The sequence below is a fragment of the Drosophila bipectinata genome, chromosome 2L (assembly GCF_030179905.1).
Source record: "Drosophila bipectinata strain 14024-0381.07 chromosome 2L, DbipHiC1v2, whole genome shotgun sequence".
Lineage (NCBI taxonomy): Eukaryota > Metazoa > Arthropoda > Insecta > Diptera > Drosophilidae > Drosophila > Drosophila bipectinata.
In genome coordinates this window covers 13,199,849-13,227,607 of record NC_091736.1, presented here as the reverse complement: position 1 = coordinate 13,227,607, position 27,759 = coordinate 13,199,849, and the positions used below count along the sequence as shown (strand labels likewise).

At 40.4% G+C, this 27,759-nt stretch overlaps 2 protein-coding genes, 2 long non-coding RNA genes and 1 other non-coding gene across 7 annotated transcripts; 3 read left to right on the top strand and 2 right to left on the bottom strand.

The window, feature by feature from the left end:
- The first annotated feature begins 6,633 nt into the window (after positions 1 to 6,633).
- noc (no ocelli) lies at positions 6,634 to 9,641 on the top strand. Its single transcript, XM_017241725.3, has 2 exons — positions 6,634 to 7,139; positions 7,296 to 9,641. Exons 1-2 carry the CDS (start codon positions 7,050 to 7,052, stop codon positions 8,832 to 8,834), a joined length of 1,629 nt encoding a protein of 542 aa, XP_017097214.2. The 5' UTR covers positions 6,634 to 7,049; the 3' UTR covers positions 8,835 to 9,641.
- A 1,652-nt stretch (positions 9,642 to 11,293) lies between these two features.
- TRNAP-AGG (transfer RNA proline (anticodon AGG)) lies at positions 11,294 to 11,365 on the top strand. Its single transcript has one exon. It is a non-coding gene; the product is annotated as a tRNA-Pro (tRNA).
- A 2,273-nt stretch (positions 11,366 to 13,638) lies between these two features.
- Positions 13,639 to 15,570, top strand: LOC108125330 (uncharacterized). Of its 3 annotated transcripts, XR_011442111.1 has the most exons (8): positions 13,639 to 13,653; positions 13,858 to 14,045; positions 14,214 to 14,264; positions 14,314 to 14,476; positions 14,591 to 14,720; positions 14,776 to 14,900; positions 14,989 to 15,250; positions 15,324 to 15,570. It is a non-coding gene; the product is annotated as an uncharacterized lncRNA (long non-coding RNA). The 3 variants fall into 3 exon arrangements; XR_011442112.1 differs by lacking the exon at positions 13,639 to 13,653 and having other exon boundaries at positions 13,916 to 14,045; positions 14,306 to 14,476; positions 15,324 to 15,569; XR_001773287.3 differs by lacking the exon at positions 13,639 to 13,653 and having other exon boundaries at positions 13,918 to 14,045; positions 14,369 to 14,476; positions 15,324 to 15,568.
- A 3,171-nt stretch (positions 15,571 to 18,741) lies between these two features.
- Positions 18,742 to 20,463, bottom strand: LOC108125326 (serine protease grass-like). Its single transcript, XM_017241457.3, has 4 exons — positions 19,923 to 20,463; positions 19,642 to 19,864; positions 19,542 to 19,581; positions 18,742 to 19,483 (listed from the first exon to the last, which is right to left on the bottom strand). The coding sequence occupies exons 1-4, from the start codon at positions 20,238 to 20,240 to the stop codon at positions 18,853 to 18,855; spliced, it is 1,212 nt and encodes a 403-aa protein (XP_017096946.3). The 5' UTR covers positions 20,241 to 20,463; the 3' UTR covers positions 18,742 to 18,852.
- Positions 20,464 to 24,439: 3,976 nt separating this feature from the next.
- LOC138925863 (uncharacterized) lies at positions 24,440 to 25,374 on the bottom strand. Its single transcript, XR_011442113.1, has 2 exons — positions 24,976 to 25,374; positions 24,440 to 24,912 (listed from the first exon to the last, which is right to left on the bottom strand). It is a non-coding gene; the product is annotated as an uncharacterized lncRNA (long non-coding RNA).
- Between the last annotated feature and the right edge of the window lie 2,385 nt (positions 25,375 to 27,759).

Below are 27,759 nucleotides of genomic sequence, written 5' to 3'. Positions count from 1 at the left end.
GAACGAAATGCGAATGAGTAGTTAACGCAAAGGAAGCGACCGGGCTGACTAGCCCGGCAATCGTAAAGGACCCTTGTAAGTACAAACATGCCATGCATAGCTGATGAATCCTCTGAACGTGAACAGATACTGGAGACTGGAAAGCGAGGAGCAAAAACATGGTGCAATAAAAACTAAATTATATCCTTTGAGGCTCGAGTGGCGGCAACACAAAAAAAAGAGGGCCAAGAAAGAAGAACAAAACGTTATGAAGCAACACGTTGGCCAGACGTGAAGTCACAGTCCGCCATCCGACAGACACACAGATACTCACCAACACCCTCGAACTGTCTGACAGACGTCGCCGACCCACGCACTATTTAATTTAGTACAAAATTATTATGCGCAACATTAGCACTCGTCTCGGCTTGCTTGGGTTTCGGGCCTGGATTGTGGCCCTAGCTGGGTCTGGGGCAGGGGTTGGGCCCTCGAATCGAGCTCCGAGCGTGAGGTGCCTCAAATGAAGTGTGAATTTTGCTGTCAGCTCGTCATTCTCGGCAGAGCGCAAAAGAGGACACAAAAAGTGCCGACTTTGGTGTTTCTTCAAGTCCGATTTTTGAATTTGTGTAAATAAACTCGTACGGAAATTTAGGCGTAACGTTGAGCATTGAAAGTACCTTTATAACCAAAATAATTGACTTGAAATGAGGGAATAGAGGGGTTTTAATTATTTCCTCCTGTAATAAGCCACTATTATCGTTTAACACAATCCCATATTAGTTAAATTCATTGCCATACATTACTTTATTCGAAAATATTCACCATATTCACGACAGTTTCCATATATCATAATCAAATAGAACGATAGAACGAACTCTGGAGAGCAGTTCCAATGGCTCACAGCAGCATGAGCTGAACAACAAACAAAATATTTATGGCCAAACATAAAAATCTTTATGACCTTCCCTATTCAATCAGAACATAACAGAGCAGAGCAGAGAGGAGCCCCGACCAGAACCAAAACAACAACTGAGCCAAGTCCCGATGCGGCAACAGAGAGTGCGACCGGCGCTTCCTGGCGTACACAGGATATAGCCATCCATAAGGTGTTTCCCCCTCAGTTTCCATGTCCCACCTTCCTTCGCCCTGTCCCATGTGTGTTTGGCTTGATAAAGAGAACATAAATTATGGCCCTATATATCATGGAAAATCTATCGACAACGTTGAATTTTTATGGTCTCCAAAGGAACAGCGCAGTTTAACGAGCCTGCGAGAGTCTGGCCATGTTTATTGATTTACTTGCTAATTTTTCAGACCGGCAAGACGCAGGGTGTGCGGTCAATCAAGGACATCCGAGGACGAGACAGATACCGGGACCGGGACGAGAACGAAAACGAGGACAGATCGATCCCAGCCCAGCAGGCCATTGTCCTTGATTTATGGTCCGTCATTCATTGCCAGCCACCAAAGTTGACACTTCTGCGTATATACCGGAGACAGTCCGGCCATTGTCCTTCAGTCACTCCCCTCTATCCCATACCATCCCATCACATCCTGCAGCATCGCATCACACATACAGTCCTCCCCTCCTGGCGTGCCCGTCCTGACATTTTGACAAATAATTTTATTGATGCTCTGTTCCGCGCTGTCTGTGTTTGGTTTTTAATTGCCGCTCAGCTGTGCTGGACGCACGTGATAATTGCTCATTTTATGACGCATTTATCAAAGACCATTTCGAGGTCTCGTCCTTGGCATTGTCCTTTGTTCGCCCAGCCGTCGCAGTTGTTGATTTTTTGCATCACGCTGTGTCTGACAGCCGGACGAGAATACTCCTCTGTCTCGTCTCGAGTCGACTCCCGATCCGGATCTACTATCCCCTGTACTACTTCAGTCTCAGATCCGCAGTCACGCGTCATTTATTTGGCCGTGACAGATCCAGTCTTGATTGCAGTTTCCTACTGCAGGGACTAAGGAAATTGAAATTATTTTCAGAACAGATGAGGCTTGAAAGAAACATAAAAGGGGTTCTGGGAAGAAAGTTCAGCTTAAAGTAGTTGGTTTTCTTTAAATCGATTTTCCCTTGAAGTGCTAATATATTAAATAAATTGATATCGGCCTCCTGTTTGTTTGCCAAATCTTTCAACATGATTTCATTTGATTTATTTGTCGGATTAAGTCCTTATCAATAGCCGCCATATATCACCATGATCTTATCTGTTGGTTGAAGCGGAAGTTGTATACAATTAATACTTAATACCCAAAATGGCAATAAAAATTGATGCCATCAATTTATCATTTTAGAATCCTGCACGTGTCAACTTGTAGGTAGTACCATTTTTGCCGAGACCTATGTTCCCGTATCTTTTTTCCCCCCCAGGAGAGGCATTGAAAACGATTAATTTGCTTTATTAATCCAACCAGCAATGCCGCACAGGGGATGCCCGCAGTTGGCAAAAACGAATCCCTTTTTTTGGTGCATTACCGTAAAATTTCAATGTCACCATTATTTTTTTTGCGTTTTTTTGGGCAACTATTACGAGATAAATCGTTGTCGATAAATTATCGACAGGCGGCAGGCGGAGCTCGGACTCGGATTCAGTTGGGTAGACACAGCGGGACACCCTCCATCCTGCATCCCCTTTGAGGATTTCAGTTTATTTTTTAGGGATCCGTTGCTGTGTGCCTGCTTAGTTCACTTTCATACGGTTCTATTGAATTTATTGCAGTTTGTTTTTCAATTTTTTAAATGGCATTTTGGCCCTCCCCATTTCGGAAGTGAGTTATTGTTGTGCTGCACGGCACGTAGACGCATTCAAATCGGAAGTAATTATGGCAAAACATGTAGAAAACGGGTTTTATTAAAAAAATGCATGACTTTCGGAAGTTTGTCAGGTCAAGCGTGAAACTTTTCATAAATACTTACCTTTTTGTTGAAGAAAAACATTCTTTTATTTTAATATTAAAATTTTGTTGCTCTTAAGACCCTGTAATGTATAGCCGTCCTGATTATTTTTTACTGCCAAGGCGGCCCAAAACAAAAAGGCATCCGAAATAAAGCAATTATCGTCCTTCGGTTGGGGGTTCTTTCTTGTGCGTAAGTCAACTGAAAATCCGCAGACAGTTAAACGACTTTCCCTTCCCAGGGCAGAGCCCCCCTACTACCCTGGGCACCCACTTCACGGATATATATACCTTCATATTGCCGGAGATAATGTCAAATTTATTGCATTATTTTTCGCTCCTTTTGCCGGGTAGTTGTGTTGTGCATGCGTGCCCCCTACTACTGCCACAGGCATCATCCACCGCCCGCCCATCGCCACTTCATGGTGCTCTGCCCCCACCCACACCCACTCCCACTCCCCACTGTTGTGCATAAATCAAAAGGTAAATGGCTGCATTTTTATGACTGCGCCGCCATCGTCGTCGTTCATCGTCGTTCGCCTTGGCGCTGCTTCGCTTTTATCACACAAACATTTCTGTGATAATAAATGCCATAAAAATGAAGAAATATGTGGTTAATTTTATGTGCTGCCCCTCCTCGCTCGCCCGCTCGTGTTGTTCTTGTTTCCCCTGGCCTGGCTCCGGGGCACTTCCTTTTTATATTCCTCATATAAATGTTTTCGCGGCTACAAATTCCCTCCCCCACTACATCTGAATATTGCTCAGTGCTTTCTCAGTCCCAGGATATCAGGACTATAAGCTCCATTACAAATTTTTTTGAATTTCAGCTGTTTTTTTTACGATTTTCCTTCATTTTAAATACAATGTAATGCGATCATAATCCCAAAATCCAAATATCCTCTTGTGAAAATTAAGTAATCAAATGTAAATAGCTCCAGGGCGAGCATTGCCTGAGAAGCAAATCGCTTTAGTCACGGTATCAAGGTGTTCCACACTTCCGCGTACCATTTTCTTTGGCTTCTTGTAATTTATAATATTTTTGTATTATTTATATGACGCCCCCCAGCCACCGGTTGGAGGTTGCTTCCATTTCAGCCCACTCCCGCGATTTGCTAGTAAATAATTCACATGCAGAAGCACCAAATTTATGACGCTGACAAAGTGGCCATAAAAAATAACAAATAATAAAGGAAAATGCTTACGAACGTGTGCGTAAACTCTCTAACTCGACTGTACCTTAACATAAATACGACCGTTCTTATATACATATTTATTTTGGCAACACTTTGTGTACTTTTTGTAGCCGTTTTACTTTGCACGCAAAACCGCAAATTATGTCTAAGCCGGATCGTAAAGTATAGCAGCACGCTCTTACCTAATAAATCCATCATATTCACCGAAGGTCGAGTCATTTCCTACTACCTGCCCGGAGGACTACCAGGTATTTCTAAGCCGAGATTTAAGCGGAGAATAACTCTTATGGAAGTGTATGTCTAAATACTCTGGTTTCAGGATTAAAATTGTCGCTTCTCGGGTCCGGCTTATAGCCCATATTTACACAGATTTTAATTTACTTGACAGGGGCTTTGCTGAGTAATACGTCTGGCCCTGGTGATTAGGTAACATCTTTAACGGGTAGATATTCCAAAACTTTTTCAAAGTACCTTTAATACTGGGTTAATGCTGGAGCTTAGGGATTTTTTGAAGATTTTAAAGACTTATTTTAGGTGGTTTCTAGTTTAATCTACAAAAAGGACAACCTATTCCTTAACGTTTTAAAGAGGTCCTTAAATCTTTCTTGCTAGATCATAATAATTAGCATATAATGTATCCAAAGTTATTTTCAATCAAATACCATATATTCTGCGTGGCATACGCATTCGTCACCAGTATTTTATCTCTTCAAGAAGTTTGTTTATTTTATAGGTTACTTTTTAGAACGCTGCATTTCTAGATTTATCCACGCCCACTAAAGGGTTCACCATAAAATTCTAATTGAAACGTCAAGGCTTTAACAAAAATTAAAGTTAAAAGTAGTTCGTAGGACAAGCAAAAATCATATTTGTACATTATAACATATAACTCAATATTCCATTAAGCTAATGTATCATTAAAAAATTTAATTATTGTTCATAATTCCGGACAGATTTTAAATGTAACTTTTGAATGATTGATAATAAAAAAAAACTTTTAAGAACGGTATTTTGAACGGTATTTCTGATGATTAAGAAAGAAATTTCATAATTTTGTAACTAATATCCTTTTCAAATATTGTAATAAATGTAATTATATTATTAAAACTGCACCAGAAACTCCCTTAATTCCTGGATACCAATATTAATAATTAATTCGCTCCGTGCCAGAGTACAAGCGAATAAACAAATGACGTGTGAACTGGAAAACACAATCCCATTCCAGGCCGATTAAAAATGCAGCGGAATTAAACAAACCATTAAACTATTACCAACTTTTAAAGTGCAACATGCCGCTACTCGCACACAAAGTGGCCACCTGCCCCTCCTCATGCGGGCATTTGTTTGATACGTGTAGATTAATTAAGCCACACACATCCCCAACAAAAAGTGGAAAAATTGCTTGGAAAAACTTTTCGACGCGACAACAAAACAACGATTTCCACTTAAACAGCGTAACAGGAGCCACAAAACAAAACAGAAAAAAAAACGAAGGAAAACCAACCGCAGAAGTTAATCGAAAAACGCTAAACAAAGGCCGCAGCGCCGCTGTGTATGGGTGGGTGGGTGGTCGACCGAGAAAGAGACAGGGAGACCGAAAGAGAAGGCGAGCGAACAAGCGACAAACAAATTAATTTTTATATGACATTAAAACGAGCGAAGCGAGGCGATGGAAATGGCTGAAGAGTGTGTTTAAGTGTTGAGTGGTTTGCTTCGAGAGTTCGAGGAACAAATCTCAGTCCGAAGACAATGAGACCTCGCCGCCGACCCCCGACCCGCGTTTCTGCTGTCGCTGCTGCTGTTGACAGCCCCATCAGGCATCAAAGAGAGCTGGGGAGCGTGAGTGACTGAGGGAGCTCGTGACATACATATGTGCGAAGATAAAATTATTGGCTCCCAATTTTTGTCCATAATTTTTTCCAATAACAAAATTTCGTTGTTTGCCTGAAAAACTAGTTAAAATAAAACAAATGAAATCAAAAACATTAATGGAATACTCTTTTCCCCACTGCATTAAATATATTTAAGATCATTTGCATTTTTCATAAATTAGTACTAACTAGGATGCCCAAATTTTAACAATACAAGAATAAAAAAATCTAAAAATTTATCGTAGTTTAGTATAGTGGATTAGGCCTCTCGGGGATACCACTATAAAAAAAAAACGCGTATTAATTTTATCTTCACACGTACATATGTCACGCACTCTCTGCCACAGTCGCTGCCGATGTCGCAGCCATTCATCGCCCCACAGAGCGGCGCTCTCGCCGCTCAACTGTTGCTCTCGAAACGAGTGTTGCCGTGGTGCAGCGAGAGCACCGGAACCTGTCCGCCTGCCATTGCAGGGCGCATGCGATTGTGTGATTGGCAAAAAGTACGCCATATTTGAAAATTACAGGCATGGCCTCTCGCTCGCACACAGCAGTCGCCGCTGCTCTGACCTTCACGCCATACGAGAGTGTGCAGCGCTGCTAACCAGTTCTGAGAGCGAGAGAGCCGAGAGAGAGAGTATCTGAGTATCTGACGGCTTCACTCCGACAGTAGCTACGCTCATTGTCGCATCCGACGGATTCAATTCGATTTCAGACTTCAGAGCGTTCGGACGTGTTCGGAAAAAATACACTGAAGCCACCCCGGAGTGTCTTGAAAGCAAACCCAGTGGAAAGCAGTCAGTCAACTGTTGTCGCTGATCGAGAGCGTTTCGTTTCGTTCGTCGAGTGAAAAGTGAAAACCAAGTCCAAGCACCGTTTTTGGCCAAAATAACAAAAAGTGATTCAGAGCCAGAGCCGAACTAGCCTCTGCTCAAAACTAAAAGTGTGAACTTCAATCATTTTGGATTACAATTGCCGTCGCATTTTTGTGGATTACCTTCTTCATCGGCGCCGAAGCGAAGCTACAAATTAATTTTGTAGCTTTGTCTCGCACTTTCTGTGGATTACCCTAATTGCGATCCCAAACCAACTCCAAGCAGCTAAAATGGTTGTTTTGGAAGGCGGCGGCGGCGTTGTTACCATCGGTAACAACCAGTACCTTCAACCGGATTATCTGGCTCCATTGCCGACAACGGTTAGTATTTTTTGAGAAAAAATAGGAAAATATTTTATTTCTTCTGAAAATCTGAAAATTGAAAATCCGATTCTTTCGAGTGCAGATTTGTAGAAAAATATAAATTCAGAAACAAGTTTCTAACTAAGTATCTTTTATTTTTATTTTCTACCACAGATGGATGCCAAAAAGAGTCCTTTGGCTCTTCTCGCACAGACCTGCTCCCAAATCGGAGCTGACTCCTCGGCCGTCAAGCCTCTGATGGCCATGGACAAAAATAAGACAAAGCCCGGCGCCTGCTCCTCGTCTTCGAACTCGTCGAGTTCCTCCAGCAGTGCCGAGATCTCAGCGGCCAAGTCGCCCTCCGGCCAGGCCAAGTCGCCCAAATCGAGCACCCCGATCAGCGCCACAGTCACCGGAAACAGCTCCTCCATGGGCAGCAACCACAGTACCACCACAACCAGTGAAATCAAACTGGCCTTCAAGCCCTACGAGACAAATGTGCTGAGCCACCAGAACCAGAACACTTTCAAGAGCAGCTCGTCCTTGGATGCAGAGCCCACACGCCCCAGCTCCAAGAGCTCTTCGTCCGCCCAGGAGCGAGTGCCATCCCGCAGCAAGTCAAACGCCACGCCCACGGAGGGCGGCAAGTCGGAGGCCATGGGCCACGATTCGGCCAGTCGGAAGACTGTCTCCCCGTCGGGATCTTCGCAGCGCGGCGCCAGCCCCATTGTCCGGTCGGGCATGGAGGTGCTAAACAACGCCAACGGAACTGCCCAGCACCCCAAGGAGATGAGCAGCATGGCGGCGGCTGCTGCTGCGGCTGCGGCCGCTTACAAGGCTGCCGGTCCATATGGACTGAATCCCCTCTCCGCCCTGTGCTGCCCGCCCGGAATGGAGCAACACGCGAATCCAGCTTTCCGGCCGCCCTTCGCTGGAGGATTCTCGCACCACCACGCTGCCATGCTGGCTGCCGCTGCCAACGGTGGCTATCCCGGCGGAGCTCCGGGCGGAGGACCAGCTGGCCAGCCCAACCCGTACATCAGCTACCAGAGGATTAAGACCCCGGCCGGAGGAGAGGCCATTGTTCCGGTATGCAAAGATCCCTATTGCCCCGGCTGCCCCTACTCGGCGCACACGCAACAGATGCTTATGGGTGCCCCCTGCCCCGCCGGCTGCACCCAGTGCGAGCACCAGAAGTACGGCCTGGCGATGGCCAGTGCCGCCGGACTTCCGCCAGCCCATCCTTACTCGCAGGCGGCGGCGGCTGCAGCTGCCAACGCAGCGGCCGCCCGCTCGGCCCCCTACGTCTGCAGCTGGGTGGTGGGCGATGCCTACTGCGGCAAGCGGTTCCAGACCTCCGATGAGCTCTTCACCCACCTGCGCACCCACACCGGAAATCTGTCGGACCCAGCCGCCGCGGCCGCTGCCCTTGCGCAGTCGCAGGCTCAGTCGCTGCTGGGAACACTGTTTCCGCCATCCGCTCTGCGGGCCGGTTATCCCACGCCACCCCTGAGCCCCATGTCGGCAGCGGCGGCGGCAGCTCGCTACCACCCATACGCCAAGCCACCGCCAGGTGCTCTGGCCGGAGGTCCGTCGCCGTTCGGTGCCGCAGGAGCCTTCAACCCGGCTGCGGCGGCGGCAGCGGCCGCCCTCGGCCCCTACTACTCGCCATATGCCATGTACGGCCAGAGGATGGGAGCCGCGCATCAGTAAGGAGTGGTCGCCAGTAGAAATACCAAAAAGGACTAGAATCGCAAAACCAGAACAGAGGATATGGAAGTGGTGTGGAAGAAGCCCAATATTTTACTTAAAACCAGACACGAGTTTGAGATAATTTCAAAGAAAAACAAACATGATTGCAAAGGCTGACATCTCTGGCTTTTGTGCTATTCTGTGATACTAAACTGTAGTTTAAAGAGCGCTAGTTACACTTAAGTTTGACAAACCAATAATATTCAGCCACCTAAAAGTAGCAACAGCAAATAGCAGGATAACTTCTCTCACCATTAAATGTCTACGGTAATCAAATCAGAAGGATACACTGCATCGAACCGAGGAAGTTCGCTCATTTAATTTGTTCTCAAAGTTCAACCAAAGTTTTAAAGTCTTAGCCCAAAACACACATTCTATGACTTCCAATTTTTGTTAATGAAAAAACCCATTGCTGAGATGTTTAAACCTTGTTTTAGTTTTAGTTCGCTTCGACTTAAGTTCTACAAACTATTATTAATCTTATCTACAAGCATACATCCAACAATTGAAATACTGTTCTTTAAGTCATCTTATATGTAAGCATAAAAAATATATGTAATAACAACCAATCGCAAACAAACAAAAAAAAAAATGCAAGAAAAACATGAAAAAAACAACAGAAAATAAAAATGAATATTTCATATAATTATGTATTGTGTGTAAATTCTTTAAACATAAAAATAGATTTGCTATTTACTCCTTGATGTACGCAAAGCCACAACACGATCTACACAAGAAGTCACAGAATATCAACCAATTCGTATAAAACTGAAAAATATACAAGAAGAAAACATTCTGAAAATATAAATCACAAATCTTTTACTTTTGAACTCAGCTTCTTGCAGCTGAGATGGGGCTTTGGAAAAAAAGAACAGCCATTATTACTGACTGGTACTTGCTCGCTAAGTACCCTGTGGGCCATAAACGCTGCTGATAGTGTGCTCAGCTCGATTTTCAATTATATTTACATAAGCTCGAGTGGCAAATTCCTGGAGCGTTATCAGTGTCATTAAAGCTCTTCAAGGGAATTGCGGCTATGGGGGTTCCAAGAACAGCATCGTAATAGATCGTACATTTTTGGTGGGGGCTTTCAGAAAAATAATATAATATTCAACATCTTGCAGTCACCCGAATCAAATCAAGCCCGAATTTGAATTTCATGAATGCGCCTTGGGGAGGGGGAGCAGGAAAGACTTGATTGAGAAAACCTAAAAAAAAAAAAACAACTGGCGACAGTCGTAAAACACCCAAGCACAAAATTAAAAATCAATAAAAATCACATTTGTACAAACAAAGTATAAAGTCAAACTCAATTGGAATTCAATGGGCGACTCGAATAAGCAATGCATCTATATGTATCTGTGCATATAATAAAAAAAAGCGCTGATAAAGCGAATGACAGACATTATTCAGAGACAATATATGCTTTGAAAATATCAAAATGTGAAACCAACTCAACAACTCAAACTTGGGCAACCGTCAGGCGGGACAAAAGCAATATCGATATTTCGAGTGTATCTCATAAATAAATTAATTGTGACAATATTCAATTGATTTGATTTGAAATTATCGCATTCAGCTGTCAAATGCTCAACGACAACGCTCTTTCAATTGTTTCAATTTCCATCAGATTCTTTCAACGACTGTTTCCATTCCGTCTCTAACCCACTTGAATGATATTTCTGATTTCTGATTTGATTTTGATTCGATGTGAACACAAAAATCACTTGGCCCCATTTACCCATGCGGGAGCATTTTGTGTTTTGTGCTTCGGAAAGGGGGGAGAATCGAAAGCGTTAGATTTATCAATACTTGGCCATCATGTTGGCAAATGAAGTGGCAAAGTGCATGGCGATGATTTCGATTCAAAGGGAGAATATTCAATTTTTAATGGAAATTAATTTACTATGAAAAAACCTTCATAAAGAGCAACACTCAGTCGATTTTAGAATTTTATTATTTTTTTCATCAACATCACACATATCATATTCCGATTTATTAATCACACTTTTCATTTCCCCCCACCACCACTTCGTTGAAAGACTATGCTGATCTGATTGTCTGATTTGTGCTTTTGTTGTACCAAATTGAATTTATTTACATGCATCATATTTCTTTCTCTGCCGAGCTGTCCATGTTAAACAATTTGTTTTGATGTCAACACTCGCACGACGTCTCCAGCAGCAACAAAGCAACCAAACAACATCAAAAGCGGCCACAGCAGCAGAAAACCAAAACCAAAAAACCGAAAACTGAATACCGAAGCAACAACAAACTCAGCAACTTTTCGTTATAAATAGACAAGCTCTGATTGTGGGGCTTGGTCGTCGGGGGGCCGACGGAATGGGGCCTGCTGGATCCAACGACGAAGAGATCTTGCATCGTGCTGAAGTTTCCACTTTGACGGTCGTCGTTCAACCGGCTCGTTGGTCTAGGGGTATGATTTCCGCTTAGGGTGCGGGAGGTCCCGGGTTCAAATCCCGGACGAGCCCAAGTGAAGTACTTTTTTATTTTATTTATTTTTATTATTAAATAATGACATTATTTTTTTCCTATTTTATTATCAATTAAAAAAGTCACACAAATTCTGAAAAATATAATTAAAACTGTACTTTTTAAAAATTAAATACAATTCTTTATAAAAAATTTATTGGTTCACTTTAGGTCAGCCACACGAGCTTTCAGAAGTTGACTCATAATTATTAATACCCTGCAATAATCGGACTGTTTAAAACCATAAATATAAATATATATGACAAGGTTTATGTTTGCAAAAACTTTTATGGTATCCTATGACTTTCGGCGTTGCCCCTGTCTAAACCCCAATTTATGGGCTCATGAAAATTAAGTCTAATCAAAGGTTGTGATTTTCTTGAAGGGGCCGCTAAAATACTCTTGTACACTTGGCAGTTCTTGGACACGTAGGGACTTAAAATCTTAGTGCCCAGGCAACGTGATTCAGCTTCAGTTTACAATACCAGCAAGTTACATTTTTATATATTTGTTAATTGGATTTGATTTTTATTGAAGGATGTACCATTAAAGTTGAGTCATATGCGACTTAAATATGTTCTATAAATAAGCTAGGGTGTTTAATTCTTCGGCATTTGATGATGTGATTTTTATTGGCTATGATTTTGCTTTTTCATTTGGTATTTTCGGGCGGTTTCTTATTTATTGGCACCTTAGCACTGACAAGTTGTCGTATAGTCATTGCTATAAAGTAATAAAAGCAATTTTATTGGCCAAGTCGAGTGTGATATGTTAGGGATTAAACGACACGAATAGCTTATGGAAAAATTTATGATCAAAATAGAAATATGTTTGGAATGTGGACTTGCCTTAAAAAACTTTATAAGAAAATAATATTTGTGATCAATATACCATTCAATAATACTGTTTTTATAGTTTTTACTAACATTAATGGATCACAATTTTTAGCATCGTATTTTTTTTTCCATTCGCGTTTCCGCAAGACTAGGCAATCATCTATAAATAATACATAAATTGTCGACTGAGATTGCTTGAGAATTATTTGTGGCCCAATACAATGTCGACAGCTGGTGTTTTGCCGTGATTTCGCCTCGTGAATTGATATGGCAATGCACAGACAAGTTGACGTTTAAGGTTTGATGATTTATTTGCAGACCTACTGGTGATTTATGGGGTGTCGTTTGAGATTAGCGAGTGGGTCTCGAGGGTTAGAGTATGAGCGCTCCACCATTATATAAACTGATAATGCCTCTAGCAAGTAATAAGTATTTCCAGATTAACAATGATTGAAACAGCTGCCAAGCCAGACTCCAGAGCGTAAAGTTAAGACCAGCTATTTTTACATTTATATTTAGACTATTTGGCCATACATTCAAGAAAAAGAACATAAAGAACTTGTTGCCACATTCCATCCCTAAACGGTTTGCCATCTAATAGGTGGCAAGACCCGCTCGCATGTCAGCCATAAATTAAACAACAACAGCAGCTGACTGATGTCAGTGTTGTCGTCGCAGCTAATTAACAGTTTTGTTATAAATTACACCGAAAGTCATTACAATTTTTCGTATTCTCAGCTCGGGTTGCCGTTCTCCTGGGTCGACACACCCATTTGGGGCGTCAATCATGCGTAAACTGACACAGATGTGACATCCAGCGGGGGCCGACTGCTCGTAAGTGACTAGCGGATACATTTGTATCTTTTAGTTGTTCCCAAGTGTGTGTGTCTGTGTGTGCCCAATGTCAACTGACAACTCCTTAATAATTTTCCATAGGCTTGTTTTTCTTTTTTCTTTTTTTTTTGCCCTGTGAAATTTACGCCCCCGCTGCGAGTCCGAGAAGGCCTGGTCCCATCTCTCCATCTCCCATGCTGTGTTGTGACTTTGTTGCTGCTGTTAGCCTGCTTTGTTTGAATATTTATGGCTTCCTCGTGTCATTTTCATAATGTTGCGTTTGACACTTTCCCTCTGGGCTCCACCGCTCACAAAACGACATACACCAACAAAAATCACACATCCCATTCACATTCCATATTATCTTACAATATTATGGGCGGTCGGTTAGGGATCGCCTCTTTTCTTCCCACTTTCGGTTACCAATTTTGCATCTCCATCGCACTCGAGAGCCATCCCCCCTTTTTAAGATTTTGTGTAAAATGTTTTTGAAAATGACATTTGTTGCTGACACAACGACAACTGTCAGCGGGCACTCGGTAGCCATTTATTTTGTTTTCTTTCCTGGGTTAGGCAGCGAAAACATGAACATGCTGGGACGGAAAATATTCTATCATGTTGGTTCCTTTTGTTGGTATTCAGCTCTCATTTCAATAAAAATAGTTAAAACCAGTGTTTGGCTATAGGATTTCTTAGCTATATCTTTTGGTTTAAGCTTTTAATAAATATATTTTGACACTTTTTCACATTTCTGTTAATATAATATAAATCATATTCATAAGTATTCCGCTTAAAAATCTAAAAATATATTTTGGACTTAGATTTTGATCCAGGCTTATGGACATTTTATCAAAAATCGGACGAATAGTGGCTGAATACATTTTTGTAAATTTAAAAGGTGATCCTATTCTGCTTACAAGTAGTCTGTGGAAAATATTTCAATCGCTGTCAAGTTGTAGCCCCATGAACCTTTTTGTATAACATTCAGTCTAACACAAGCCTTACACCAGTAAGTACTACTTCTCCTGTTTCTATTATTTAATATTTTTTTCAAAAATATTTTTATTTTAACAATATTTTTTTCAAAAATATTTTTATTTTAACAATATTTTTTTTTAACAATATTTTTTTTTAACAATATTTTTTTTTAACAATATTTTTTTTTCCTACATTTCAGATTTTTATAAAACTATTTATTGTACAAATTAATAATTTTGTATTTGAAATGGTAAGTACTCTATGATCGAATATTTAATTTTATTTTAACAGATTTTCAGTTTTTTACTTTTATATATAAAAAAAAATTACAAAAAAAAAAAATTAATAAAAAAGAAAAGGAGAACAATCAATCAAATTCCAGAAAACCAACCAAGGAGTCATTGTCATGTCAAGTCGGTCACTGGGGATGTTTGCAGTTTAAGCTTCGTTTCTTATAAGAGGGTAATTAATTAATAAATAATTTTATTAAAAAATATACCCAAAAATTATTTTAAATATTTGACATACATTTATTTAGTTATTTTAATGTTTTAAACATTTTTTTTTTTGTTTTAGGAAAAATTTCAAAAAACATGACATTTTATGTATGTATGCATATACCGGGAGCGGAGTTCCAGGGGTTGTCTATACCAGGGGTAAAAATCAGTCTGTCCAAGGAGCCTTAGTTTCAAAATATATTCTTAAAGTGAGTATTTTACTTTAAAACAAAACATTAAATTAATTTTTATTTTGGTTTTTAGGCAGCTACACAAATAAACAACGCAGTATTTAGTAGTAGTATTTATATTCAACGCAGTTTCTGGGGAGAAAATCGAACTACGAATTATTTTTGAATTACTCTATTATATTTAATGCATTTAAAATGGTAAGTATGTTTAACCAAAATTAAATATATTGGTTATATTAAATTATTTTTTTATTTATTATTTTTGTTTTCTTTATAACACACAAAGCACTGACCTTACCAGGAACGGCACTTCTGAGAATATCTTGTTTTTTTTTATGTTACTTAAAACTGAGTGTTAACTGAATCTACAAATTATTTTTACAATATTCAATGCATTAAGATTTTTTTACGAACACGCAACACTATAAAATATGTCGGGAAGCCATCGAGAGAACATATGGTATGTAGGGGCATGTAGAACTGATACTCATCAGGTTCAGGAAACAGGAACAGAGCATACAGTACTGGCACTCATAAAAGATTTGAATGTAAGTGATTTACTTAATCAAGTTATATACTTGATTATATTTTAATATATAATAATTAAACTTTATTTTACAGTTAAACAAAAAAAATCTGCCGACTAAGGTCAAGAATGACGAGTCACTTGTGAATAAATATCCCCACCTTCTGGTTAAATTTGCTGTCCATACCACAGAAGTAATACACGCCTATCTGTGTGTTGTTTAATACAAATGCTCACGACACACTATTCTTAAAAATATGTAAATGTTTGGAACTTACACGATACAACCACTAAAAAAATATTAAATTCTTGGTAAACATAAATAAACATACACAAAAAAAAAATATGTATGCCTTTTCATTAAATTGCAAAACAGTACAAGGGGAAAAGTGGGAGTGCACAGTTGATATGATGAGCTAAAAAAATAAATATTTTTGTATTAAATCGCCTAAAGAATTTATGGCCCTGCAAGGCCTTCCAACAAAACCAGGGCATAAATACTTCAGCTGTGATTATTATTGCACCCGACAAGCCACCCAGTAAAGTATCCAAATGCTGCTGAAATCGACGACAAACCCAAAATTCCCGACACAAAGTCGATTTAGATGTGGGGGAACTTCAAAGCCAACCGCCAGCGATAGGTTTTTCTTGGGTAGCCTGGCGTAATATATTATTGATAGATAAATCAGTGATATATATGACACTGGTCACTGGCGGGCTTTGATTTCGTTAGATTGTAAATTACCCAAAAACAAAGGAACACCGAAAGAGCGGAAGGGTTTTTTATTTAAGTTTTGTTAGAAATGTTTGCATTGCGTGGGCGATTTGATAAAACAGGTCAGTGAGTGGAAAAATGTCAAAGGCCATTAGGGCATAATATACAAATTATTCTGTCTTTTAGTTCTCGGATGACTTAATTTTTATTTTCTAAAGTAAATATGTTAAATTAAATTAAATTAAATTCAAAGCTAAGGATAACCTCTTACTAAAAATAAACAGTAAGAATTTTTTTTATGTGATATTTTAATTATACATTTCTTTATGCCAGTTTTCATTGGCACTCTCATACCCTGCATAGGGTACACATGAAAATAAGCTTTGAACTGATGCCCCAACAGGGCATATATATTTCATGGGCTGTCAAGATAACCGATAGGCTAAAGCCGGCTGTTAAGTGTGATATAGTCAGAAGTTTCTAAATATGGGCTTGACCTGCTGCTGTTGATTCCTGTTTCTGTTGCTGTTAGTGTTTGTTGTTGTTGTTGGCCGATGTTGGCCACATTATTAAGCCAATTCAGCGGCAGCAGATAAATAAATAAAATTTGAAACATTGCCGCAACAATAAAAGGCGACAGTACACGATTTATTAAACGAAGCGGCTGCTGATGGTGTTCGGACCCAAATGAAGAGGCAAAACAACACCAGCAACAACACCAACAACAACAACATAAAAAAAAAAGCAACAACAAAAAAATAACTACAAAAACAACAACAAAACAACAGTGAGGACGCGAACAGCAGCTGCTGCCACCGTGTTGTTGCTCACATTACTCTTTTTGGCGTGGCCCAGGCTGGCAGGCAGACAGAGAGAAACCGACAGCAGATACAAAGATACAGATACATTTGCTGTATAGAAAACACACAATACTTGAGGTTGAGGCCAAAATGACTAATGACCAGCGATTATCAAGCGATAAAAGGCAAAAGAGAGCCAGCAGCAGCAGCAACAGCAGCACCAACATCACCGGCTCCAACAACAAACATAATTTATTATTGTTTTAAACATTTGTGTTTTGCGCTCAAACGAGATACATTTGTCTCCTCCATGCCGTTTAGAAACCTTTTCTGGCTTTTGTTCATTAAGACACTAATAAAAAGCGAAGAAGGGCCATCGAATACTCCATGCATATTTATAAAAAAAATAAGCCATACAAATAAAAGTGGCGTTAATGCTAATTTATAATCAAAGGTAAAGTATCCAAACAGGAATATGCCTTTACCCTTTAACTATTTTTAGTTAGTTTAGTCTGAGGTAATTAAAAATATTCCTTTTTAACCTTGTATGGCCTAGGTCGGGCCACTTGTAATTAGCTGTCCCTTTGCGCCAGGTTTCTACTGTTTCATTTTACTACCTTGTGAGTGTTGGCTACCAGAATTAGTGGCGAAAAAGGCACAAGCCGCGGTAGCTCCACAGAACAGACAACAATAATAAACTTTAAGATTCATGAAAGCGGCAAAAAGAAAATAAACAGTCAACGCGACGTAAATTTAAGACTTTCCGTATTTCATTTCTTTTGTTGCTTGGCTGCTCTAACCGGCCTTTTTCAGACTACTAACAGGCCAAAAACTATACAAAAAAAATATATACAAATACATAAAAACATCACTATCAACGAATTTGAATTTCCCTGTAATAAACACAATTAGGGACATGATATATTAAGTTGTAACATTCATGTACAACCTATCTTTATAACTTTTTCCAACGATTTTTTTAAAATAAAAATCAAAACTCTCTTTAAGATTAAAATGTCTTATCATACTCTTACTAAAGGGTATCAAAAAGGGGTAAAAAGATCTCGGACCGATTGTTGAGGTTTTGGTTGCGTTGTAAATGTGAATTGGCCGAAATTAAAAATATATTTATGACTTAAGAGGCTATAAATTTTGTTTCTTGTTAAAATTCTATTGTTTCTGTGTCTGCCGGTCTCTGGAATTTGCTGCTTTTGACTTTCTTTTCTCTTTATTTATTTATTTTAGGTATTTTTTTGTTTTTCTTAAATTATACACTCAATCGTGGCTATAAAAATTGACCAACAGTTGTGTGCTTATGACATACGATCTTGTTAATAAAATACCATTCTATAAGGTCAAGTTTAATTTTTTTAAATTTTTGTCTTGTAATAATTACTTTATTTTAACAAAATTTTTTTTATAAAATAGATTTGTCTATAAGTTCAGACTGAATTATTTTTTTGTAAGAATAATATTTTAAGATTAGTGACAACACACAGGCTAGACAATCCACTAAATCTCGTCACCTCCAGATAGTTTATTAGCTTCTGACACTTTGTCGCACCACAACAACCCAAATAGACAAACAGAATAGGAGAGATTATTCTGTTTCCGCCAGCCGTTTTTTGGGGCGCCTGAAATGAAATTGATTTCATAACGAGACAATTATGTTGGTCTAATCTCAGTGGAGGGCAATTAAAATGGAAATTTATGGTCCTAATGTGCCACATAGTCAGCGAGTTCAAGAGCTTTTGGATTCAACTCGACTGTCATCGGCTTATTATATTTTATACAATTTTACGAGCCTCACAAGTTTCAAGTGATAATCTATTTCGAAGGGCAATTAAAAATTTGTTTGACTAACAGTTCTGGGTGGTTTCTATTCCCCCTATTTATTGTTGACAGATGATACTTGAAAGTACATCGTATATGGTTAATATAAACTAGGCAATCTGAGGATATAGTTTAATAGATAACATAGCGACAGCTTCTTGATAAAATATATTTATTTATAAAACGCGCAATTCTTTTTTACACTGTTTTCTTTATTATTTAATGTTGAAACAACGTATAATCTTAGTTTGTTTCAGAGCCAACCCACAGGCAAGTTCATACACTCCACTTGTCTCCTCCAGTCACATTATAAGCTTCTGACATTATGCGGGTTATCCAAGACATATATTCAGTCACATCAGTATAGACCGCTACCGAGAAGTTTCCACAACTCTCATCTCCATAGCTGACGATGCCGGCCTGCACATGGCGCTGGTTGCCTTTGTACTGACCCACGAAGGATAATGGACCTCCAGAGTCGCCTTGGCAGCTATCGGCTCCTTGGGCGTCCATGCAGAACTGGGTGTCTCCGATTCTGAAGCCGTTGTCGATGCACTTAGTCGCCTCCACCCGATTAAGGATTGTCTTCATAGGGACATCGGAGAGTGTTCCGTTCTCCGTTAACCCCCAGCCGCATACCTCAAACTGTGTTCCGGCCTGACACTGCAATTGGACGTCCGGATACAGTGGCAGGCATATGGGTCTAATAAAATCGGTGAACTGGACCGGGTGCTTAAGTTGGATTAACGCAATGTCGTTTTTCATTTTTACTCGTAAGTAATTTTCGTGGGGGATCATCCTTTCGATCGGAATGTTCAGAGGGTCGTCTATGCATACCCGATCCTGGCCAAACATCATACAGTCTTTCGAATTGCTAATGCTATGCTCTCCGAATCGGACGGATGCACTAGGAATAAAGGTATTAGTTGTTGATTTTATAATTTAGTTATTAATTTGGTTCTTACAGGTTATCGTGAATACAGTGCGCAGCCGTCAAAACAAAGTCTGTTTAAGAAATAAGTGCATCTGTAAAGATATTGAAATTAAACATACAATATAACTTACTTGAACTAATCAGCGTGCAACCACATTTGAACTGTTCTCTGTAGTCTAGTTTAGGATCAGTAAGGTTGTACTGTAGCAAGCATAACCAGGGTCGGGAGCCCATACGAATTTTTCTGCCATGAACAACCTTTACATCAGTGAAAAGTCCGCAGGTGTCGTCGTTTTTCTTAAGCAGGTCAAATACATCAGAGTCAAGGGGATCTTCGCAGCAAAAGGTTTTACGCTATTTGGGTATTGAGTATGTATAAGAATTTAAAGGAAAACTCAGAAGGTTTACTTACATCTACGCCGCATCTATGAACTGATTTTTTAAGAAAATCCTCCTTTTGGGTCAGTGGCTCTCCGCTCCTGATCTTTTTTAAAATGAGTGCCAAAGCCGGACATTCCCTAGGTCTCAAGCATTTTCCAACTTTGTTGTCATGGGTCGTGCAACGTTTTGAATCTACAGGAGCAATCCCAGCTAGGCCCAGAATGAGGCAGATTACCAGAAGCGGAAACTGCAAACCGAACATTCTTTCTTCGCTGCTTTGAGTGTTCTGAACATCGACTTTGTTTTTAAGCAGGGGATTATCCCACTGCCCACTCATTACTGATAGCATAAAATGTTAATGATTCAAGTGTATAAGGGTAAAGTAATTCTTGGAAAGCCTTGATAAAATTTAGGAATTTTTTTGGCTTTTAAATAATGCTTATAAAATTGCTTCTTAAAATAAGTGCGATTTAAGAAAAATATATTTTAAAATATAAGAAAAAACCAAGAAAATCTGTGGCATTTATGACTGATAATAGACGTTATCGTCATCACAAGGTCTATGAGTGTGTTTTCTTTGGTCATAGACCTTTATAAGGTCATATGAGTTCTAGGAAAGGGCGTTAATTAAATTTAGGAATTTTTCTGACTGTTAAATATAGCCAGAAATATTTAGAAAATATATTTTAAAATTTAAACAAAAACCAAGACAATCTGTGGTATTTATGTGACTGATAACGGTCGTCACATCGCAAGGTCTATTCTATGACTGTGTTTTCTTTAAAAACATGACATGGCAGCTATAGTGTAAATTAAAATAATAATATTACTGGCATTAGGCTATTTAGCTTCCGAGGCAAAGATAATAAACAAAATTTGTGAGGAATTAGGGAGAGAAAACTGCGCAGGAAAACAAGATAAATCGTTTTAGTGGGTCTCGTGATTGTCGTGCCGCCCCATGACAAGGTCTTTCGTTCTCGAATTAGAGTGGATCTGTCTAAATTTAGTAGTCATTTGGCTAGTTTGCTTGCTCATGTCATTTAGATAGCGAGCACAGACTGGAAAATGTAGAACACTGGCCGCTGAGAGATTGTAGATAATCAGCTGGCAGTGTGGAACGAGATCAGACTAGAAAGTGCGGGCCATAATGCACCATTATATATCACCACTGATGGTAATATTCTGTTTGCGGATCTTGGCCACTTTTATCTCACAGTTTGTATAACTTAAACCAGAAATTAAAGCCTTGGCAATTTAAAAGATTATAAGCATAAGTCATTTTAGTCTTAATGAAAGGGATTGGTGAATTTTTCATTCCATAATTACTGACATATTGATTCTAAATTAGCTCTTAATGTTAGAGGAGCTTCTCCAAATATTAAACAGATATGTACAAGATACAGAAACTTTGGAATACTCCTACTAAAAGTCGGCGGTCAGTCAGAACTGTCAGGCAGTTAAGCCGCCCACCATTTGGTCGAGCAGCCTGGATCAGTCCTCCGCTCTGACAGTGGCACTCTTCTCTTGGCCGTTTAATCACAGTATTAACTCTTTTGCTGAGCCGCCTGTCACTCATTTTGCTGTCCAACTGGGGGAATATCAAAGGGGAAAGGGTGGCAGCGTGGTATGGCCTGGTGGTTCAGTTGTTCAGTGGTTGTGGGCCAGACGTCGATGTTATAAACACTACTGTCTTCCAACTGTCAAGTTGGTCTAAGTTTTTGAGCGCAAAATAAAAGCCGACTTGACAGCTGAACGGTCGACCAACTCATGTTGATGATGATGATTATTATGTATTTTGTAGTTTTGCCGTTTCATCAAGCACTGAAAACAATTCATTAAAATTTTTTACATATTTTCATTAAAAAATAAGAATTAAAAATAGGGTAGACTTTAGATGTTTTTGTCTAATAAACCTTAATTATTTTAGTTCCAGTCTCATGAAGTTTTTTCTCAGTGCTTGGTGGCTTAGTAAGACTGTCGGACACAAATACAAATACTGAGTCAGTCGCCCATGCACATTCGTTTAGGCTTTTAAACGCTTAGGTCGTCTTATGTTGGACTTAACGCGCTGCCCGATGCGAAAAGCCAACAGTTGGACAGCTGAAGACGCCTCAACTCGATGGCGACGGCGGCGGCAAAACTTGAAATGAATTTGGATGCTTCGGATAATGAAAACGAAACGAGGCGCGCGCTCCAAAAAAAAAAAAAACGACCGGACAGGGGGGAACAAAAACAAAAATCGAAAAAAAGTCAAGTAAAATCCCAACCGACACAAAGAATAAAAACGTCAAAAGTGATTTTGCGCTTTGGTCAGCAGCAGAAACGGCGACAGCCCCAAAGCGAAATCAAAAAGTGCCGCCGCCGTCAGCACCTCCCCTAAGGCCGCCCCGCCTAAGCCACCTTAGTCCCCCCCTTCCAATAAAAAGGCCTGTGGCCGGCCGGCCAGTCAGTGTCCACTGTTAACTGTTTTGTACAAGCTGATGAGCTTTTGGGCGCTTGGGGGATTTTGACATTTCATTTTTTCGATTTTGTTGGTACATTCTGGGTTCAGGTTTCTTTTTTTGTTTGTTTGGTTAGTTACTCCACTTTTCCTTAGGCCATGTAAGGACTGGCCTTATATTAAGATTCGCTTGGTTAAAGTCAATATATAGATACCACCTGTATCAACTTATAAACGAGGTTGTAGCAAGTCAACCTTAAATGAATGACCTCTGGCAACCTAAATAATCAATAATTGCCAAGAAACGAAATATTCACAGCTGAGAAATTTCAATTAGTTTCCCATGCAATTGGGATTCGGGGTAAAGCCTGTCATTCCCCACGCACCCACTGCCCCCACCGTCGCACGCAAAAAGTGCAGGGTTTCGCGGGCCGTTTCTTGCAAAAATACCAAATCATAAAAAAAAACTGTTTATAAATTATTGATTAAATGACAATGCGATGTCAGAATTTGATTTATGGCCTGGCAGAGAGACACGCAAACGGCTGGCTGGGAGATGGGAGCTGGGAGCCAACACATTGAAAAATGTTTGGGCAAACAATAAAAGATGGCCGTCGTCCCCCCGCCGAGCGATTTATGACAGCAAATTATACACGAGAAGGAGCTCCATGGCCCCACGAACTGCGTGGGTCGCAGTTACACAACAACGGCCGAAAAGAAAACGCCATAAAGATGGCCCCGTTGGGTGGTGGAGTATAAATTTATCACTCGGCCAGCAGCGAAAAAAGTGCCATAAAGTCGGTGATCAATCAAAAATTACGAAATGACTGAAAGGAAAAAATAATTGGGTAATAGCTAAGGCCCACTCCGGCCAAGGTATAGAATTTCGCTACAGCTACTTTCAATTAACTGTTTAAATATTGAACTTTTTTCGAAAAATAATACGTCAATTATGGTGTATTCAAGAAGCACTTAAAAATAAAGCCAATTGCTTTTAATGGAAACCTATCATGAATATCTAATTATGGAAATATTTATCAACAAGCCCCTACGGCCATTTGTCACACTTAACTATTGGTCTTAAACTTAAGAACTTGGTAGTTTCAATATGTCTGGGAATTAGGGGCAAGATCAATGGCGCTAATGAACTGTTTCAAACCTAAAGCCTCCATATAAGTTGGAGGTAAATACCTGTAGTATATCCTTTAAGAACTAGAGCGCCTGCAGTTTTCGTTATCAAGCAGTCGGATGTAACTGAGTGACGCTATCTTAAAGGGGGTTTTTCTTATTTCAACACCCAGTGATAAGTAAATATATTAAGCAGGAAAAGTACATATTAGTTAACATAACCTTAGTGAAAGACTATGAATAACGTTCGTAAATCTAGATTGATATTCATCTGATAACTAGTCGAGGCCTAAGCTTGTTTTTACAGGGAAACCAAAACCGAATCAGTTCCCTTTCTGCTTTTCATTTGCTCACTTAAGATGTCTTCCACTCTGTAATCTACAAGTAGTTGGGCTTTAATCAGCTCTCGCTGTGATATACGATCCGAGACCCTAATACTTGTTGGGGACAAACAAAGTGCAGGCCACAAGTATCCGCCATATATAAGAGTAAGTTTGATTTACAGCGGACATCATCTGTCAGATGGGGGTGTAGGTGAGGTGTAAATACCGGGGATTATGCTCCTACGAACGCTACTGGGCTCTTGGCAAATAAGAATCAGAGGCAGGCACTTGGCCAACCACTTTCGAAACCCTTTTTTTTTCCACATCTTCTGGTGGAACAACTGTGCTAATATTTGCCAAACATTCAGCGCTCTCCGGGCGATATGATATGAGTAAGTTGCTCGGCCAGTTGAGCCACTGGAGTACACTTCAGATGCGCCCCTGGCTCTATGCTGTTTATCAAGTGTAACACGCCGTGTCTCTATTTGTTTTCCAACACTCGGGTATCTGGCTAAAGTTGATTACAAATCCCGCTATATGGCAAACTCTGCTGTCTGATGTCGGATGTCTGATGTCTGTCCCTCTTGATTTCGACATACAATAACTGAAAAAGATTTACGGCATTCCGGGTATCGCTCTATCTCAGTTCACCCGTAATTTTCAGTTTACAGATTTCACTTTTTATTTGTATAATTTATTTATATAATTTTTGCTTTATTTTTTGGCCTGTGTAAACGAGGGAATATAAATCTGCACGTCAGGATGGTGGCACCCAGTTGATTTACACCAAATAATGCGCATTTTTCTGGTGTTTAACAGGCTTAATGTCTGTTCATAAGTCCAGGGAGAGCTCACTGTGGGACTGACTGTGTTTGGGTGTCGCCGCGCTATAAAATATATTAACCAAACTGATTTATTGCATTTTGATAACCTCTCAGCTCTCAGTTCTCAGCTTGTCGGGCTGCTCCATTTCATATGGGTTGTCTAGGGGCTGGGTGTCGGTCCACGGTTCCCGCGGATCTCAAAAGCGGAAAAGCTTCGAGCACAATTGTGCAAAATGTCAGGCACCACCAGATGAACGAAGAAGAACGCTCTTTATAATTGCCTGGGTAATTTATGATCGGCTTTAGCTATACACACAAAATAAATACATTAAAAATATAATATATACACGCGCTTAAATATTTATAGACCTTATTTTTACGGGAGAGTGTGCGCTTAATTGTCTTGTTTATGAAAGTATTTCGTGTTTTATTTTTAAAATTTACTTGTTTTTCAATTCATTTTAAATTATCTTTTTTTCCATATTTGATTTTGAAGACCCTATAGTTCCTTTAAAGTAGAACTTGTCACTGTCAGCTTTTAATTTTTTCTTGTCTGCAGATTTGTTATTTTGACATTTTTGTGTCAAAATATTTGCGCAAACGAATTTCTACGGCCAGGTGAGTGAAAGGGGGTGATACTTCGGCGATAGATAATCCAAGCACTCGACATTTGACGCAATCTGCAAAGTTTGTTCACGTGTGACAAGGTTAATTTTATTCATAAATGCTCTGATAATGCCTGACTGTGGTGTACTGTGTGTACTTATAAAGTAGTGTTCTTGATTGAAAATGACTGACAGTTGGATTGACAGTCGGACAGTTGTCAGAGGCAGATAAGAGCATGAGAGTTTAGGGGCCAGGAGCCAAAGAAAATAGTTGCACATAACCCTTCCAACTTTATATCTTTCAATTTAAAATTCCCAAAGAACCAACGAAGAAGACATATGCCCATATAAACATAAAAAAAAAGTATAAAATAAAAAATGAAACAGCACCACCTTCTGCTGGCTTTCAGTCATTAAGTCATTTACATATTTGCCAACAAAATGTCAGCCATAAAATATAAACTAAAGCAACTGTGCGAAGTCGGAGCCGTAGAAGGGGCCGAAAGCTGGGAAGATAAATGAAGGCGCAGCTGCTGCGGCTACATCAACGCTAATTGCTCTGTGCATCTTACAGATACACGGGCAGAAGCACCACAGGCCCAGATACAGATACAGATACACGCGGGCCGCGACGACTCCGACTCCGAGATATATACGAAATCATAATTCATATTTCTCGTTTTTGTTGTCGCTCTTCTTTGGGGCCTGTTGTCGTGTCTTCGGCGGACTTGTGATCTGTGTGACAGGGAGGGATAAGCTGGAACTGGGCCAGTGGACAGGGGGATCGGGCGAGCGACAGCAGAAATGTCAAAATGCATTAACATTTAATTGAGGCTAATTTAAGGCGAAATATTTCGCTTGGCATATATGAAAATTTATGCGTCTCATTTCGGCCAGATCCTCGGCTCTTTCGCTTTCGTTGGCTGCCTTCCTGTGCGATTGTCTGTCCGCTTGGCTGTCACTCCGTCAGAGTCGAATACTTTTGAGAAATGGGCGCATTTTGTAAAAATGTCACATTACATTTAATTTATGCAGCGCCAACGATGAAGACCACTCTAGTGTAAGCATCTCTCTGACAGAAGTTTATATAAGCATCTTGCTCTTTTTTGTGGCTTGTAACTGTTGCATGAAATGGTTTATTTTTTGCATTGTCATATTTTTTTTAATTATATAATACAATTTTAAGATATTAATACGAAAGATATTCTCTAGAAAACCCTGTTATCAATCTTACAGCCGGCGTGGCAAGTTCCAGCACCCCGCCCTGTGACAAAATTTGACAGGCTACTTGGCAGGAGGTCGTCTGCCGCCCCACTCATGTGGTCTTCATATTTATGTGGTCTTCATGTGCCCGGACTTGCAGGACCACCAGCTGCCAGGATCGAGCTGCGGCTGTCAAGCTTTTTAACCCAAAAACATTGTGGACGAATTGATTTTGCTCCTCGCAGCAGGACTCTCCTCCTGCCAACTGACACTGGCAGGCGGTCCTTGGGAAGGGCGGCTAAGGCATCAACCACCTTGGACTTGTCACTGATAGCAGCTGAGAGTGGTGGGGCCTGGGAAACTGGGAACTGGAAGTCAGAGTCAGAGAGTTTCGGAGTCAGTTGGGAAGAAGTGGCTACGCCCAACAGCTAAACAAAGTTTGAATTGACTTTGTTAACTCGACTGGTGGGCTCAAGTGGTAGATACTTACTGCGGGGCGTGCTGCGAAATCTGCAAATTGCCGTGTCATTATTTGTTAGCATCAAGCCGAAACTCAGCCAGGATAATGTCGACGCCCCTTGGCCAGCCTTAACCCCAAGCAGCCGTCGCACACATTGTGCTCGGCGTCAAAAAGTGTAATTGGCAGACCGCCCGATGGCGGGCAGTCCTGTGGATTGAATTGGGATCAGGAATGGGAAAGGAAACGTAAACGTAAACGGAGCAGGGGGCAGGAAGCAGGCAAACTGGGGTGTAACCCACTGTCGGCTTACACACTCAAGTCAAGCGTCCAACCGAACCCGAGAACCCGGCTCTCTGAACTCAAGCGAGCTGGAACCGAGCCGGCAGACAGTTGGTAACTGTCAGTGGGCATGTTCAACTTGACAGCATAATATTACAAATCCCTGCCGAAAGCAGACAGTAACGATGACAGGACTGCTGGCCGGCAAAGCAACGGGCCAAAAGGCAAAAAGGACAACCGCAGAGCAGACGCCGAGGGAATGTCAGACTACGCAAAAAATCTATATATATATCGTATAAAAAGGCATATTTTATTACTCAGGTAGGATGCCAGGAGTTGGCCTAGGACTGACTGGATTGAGGGGAAATCGTTTTGCCGCAAAATTGTTTGAGGTTGGCCAAAAAAATTTGCAGCTATTGGTCCATCGGGGAGGAAGTTGTTTGAGGTCCAGTCGAGGGGAACAAATCAGATTCATTATAACATTTTAATCAATTGCTAATATAATACTCTTTAGGAGTCATTCCTCTCAGAAGTCGATTAATATGCAAATCATGATTTACCGCGACAGCAACTTCCACCAGTTCCACCACACTCCCAGGATGGTAT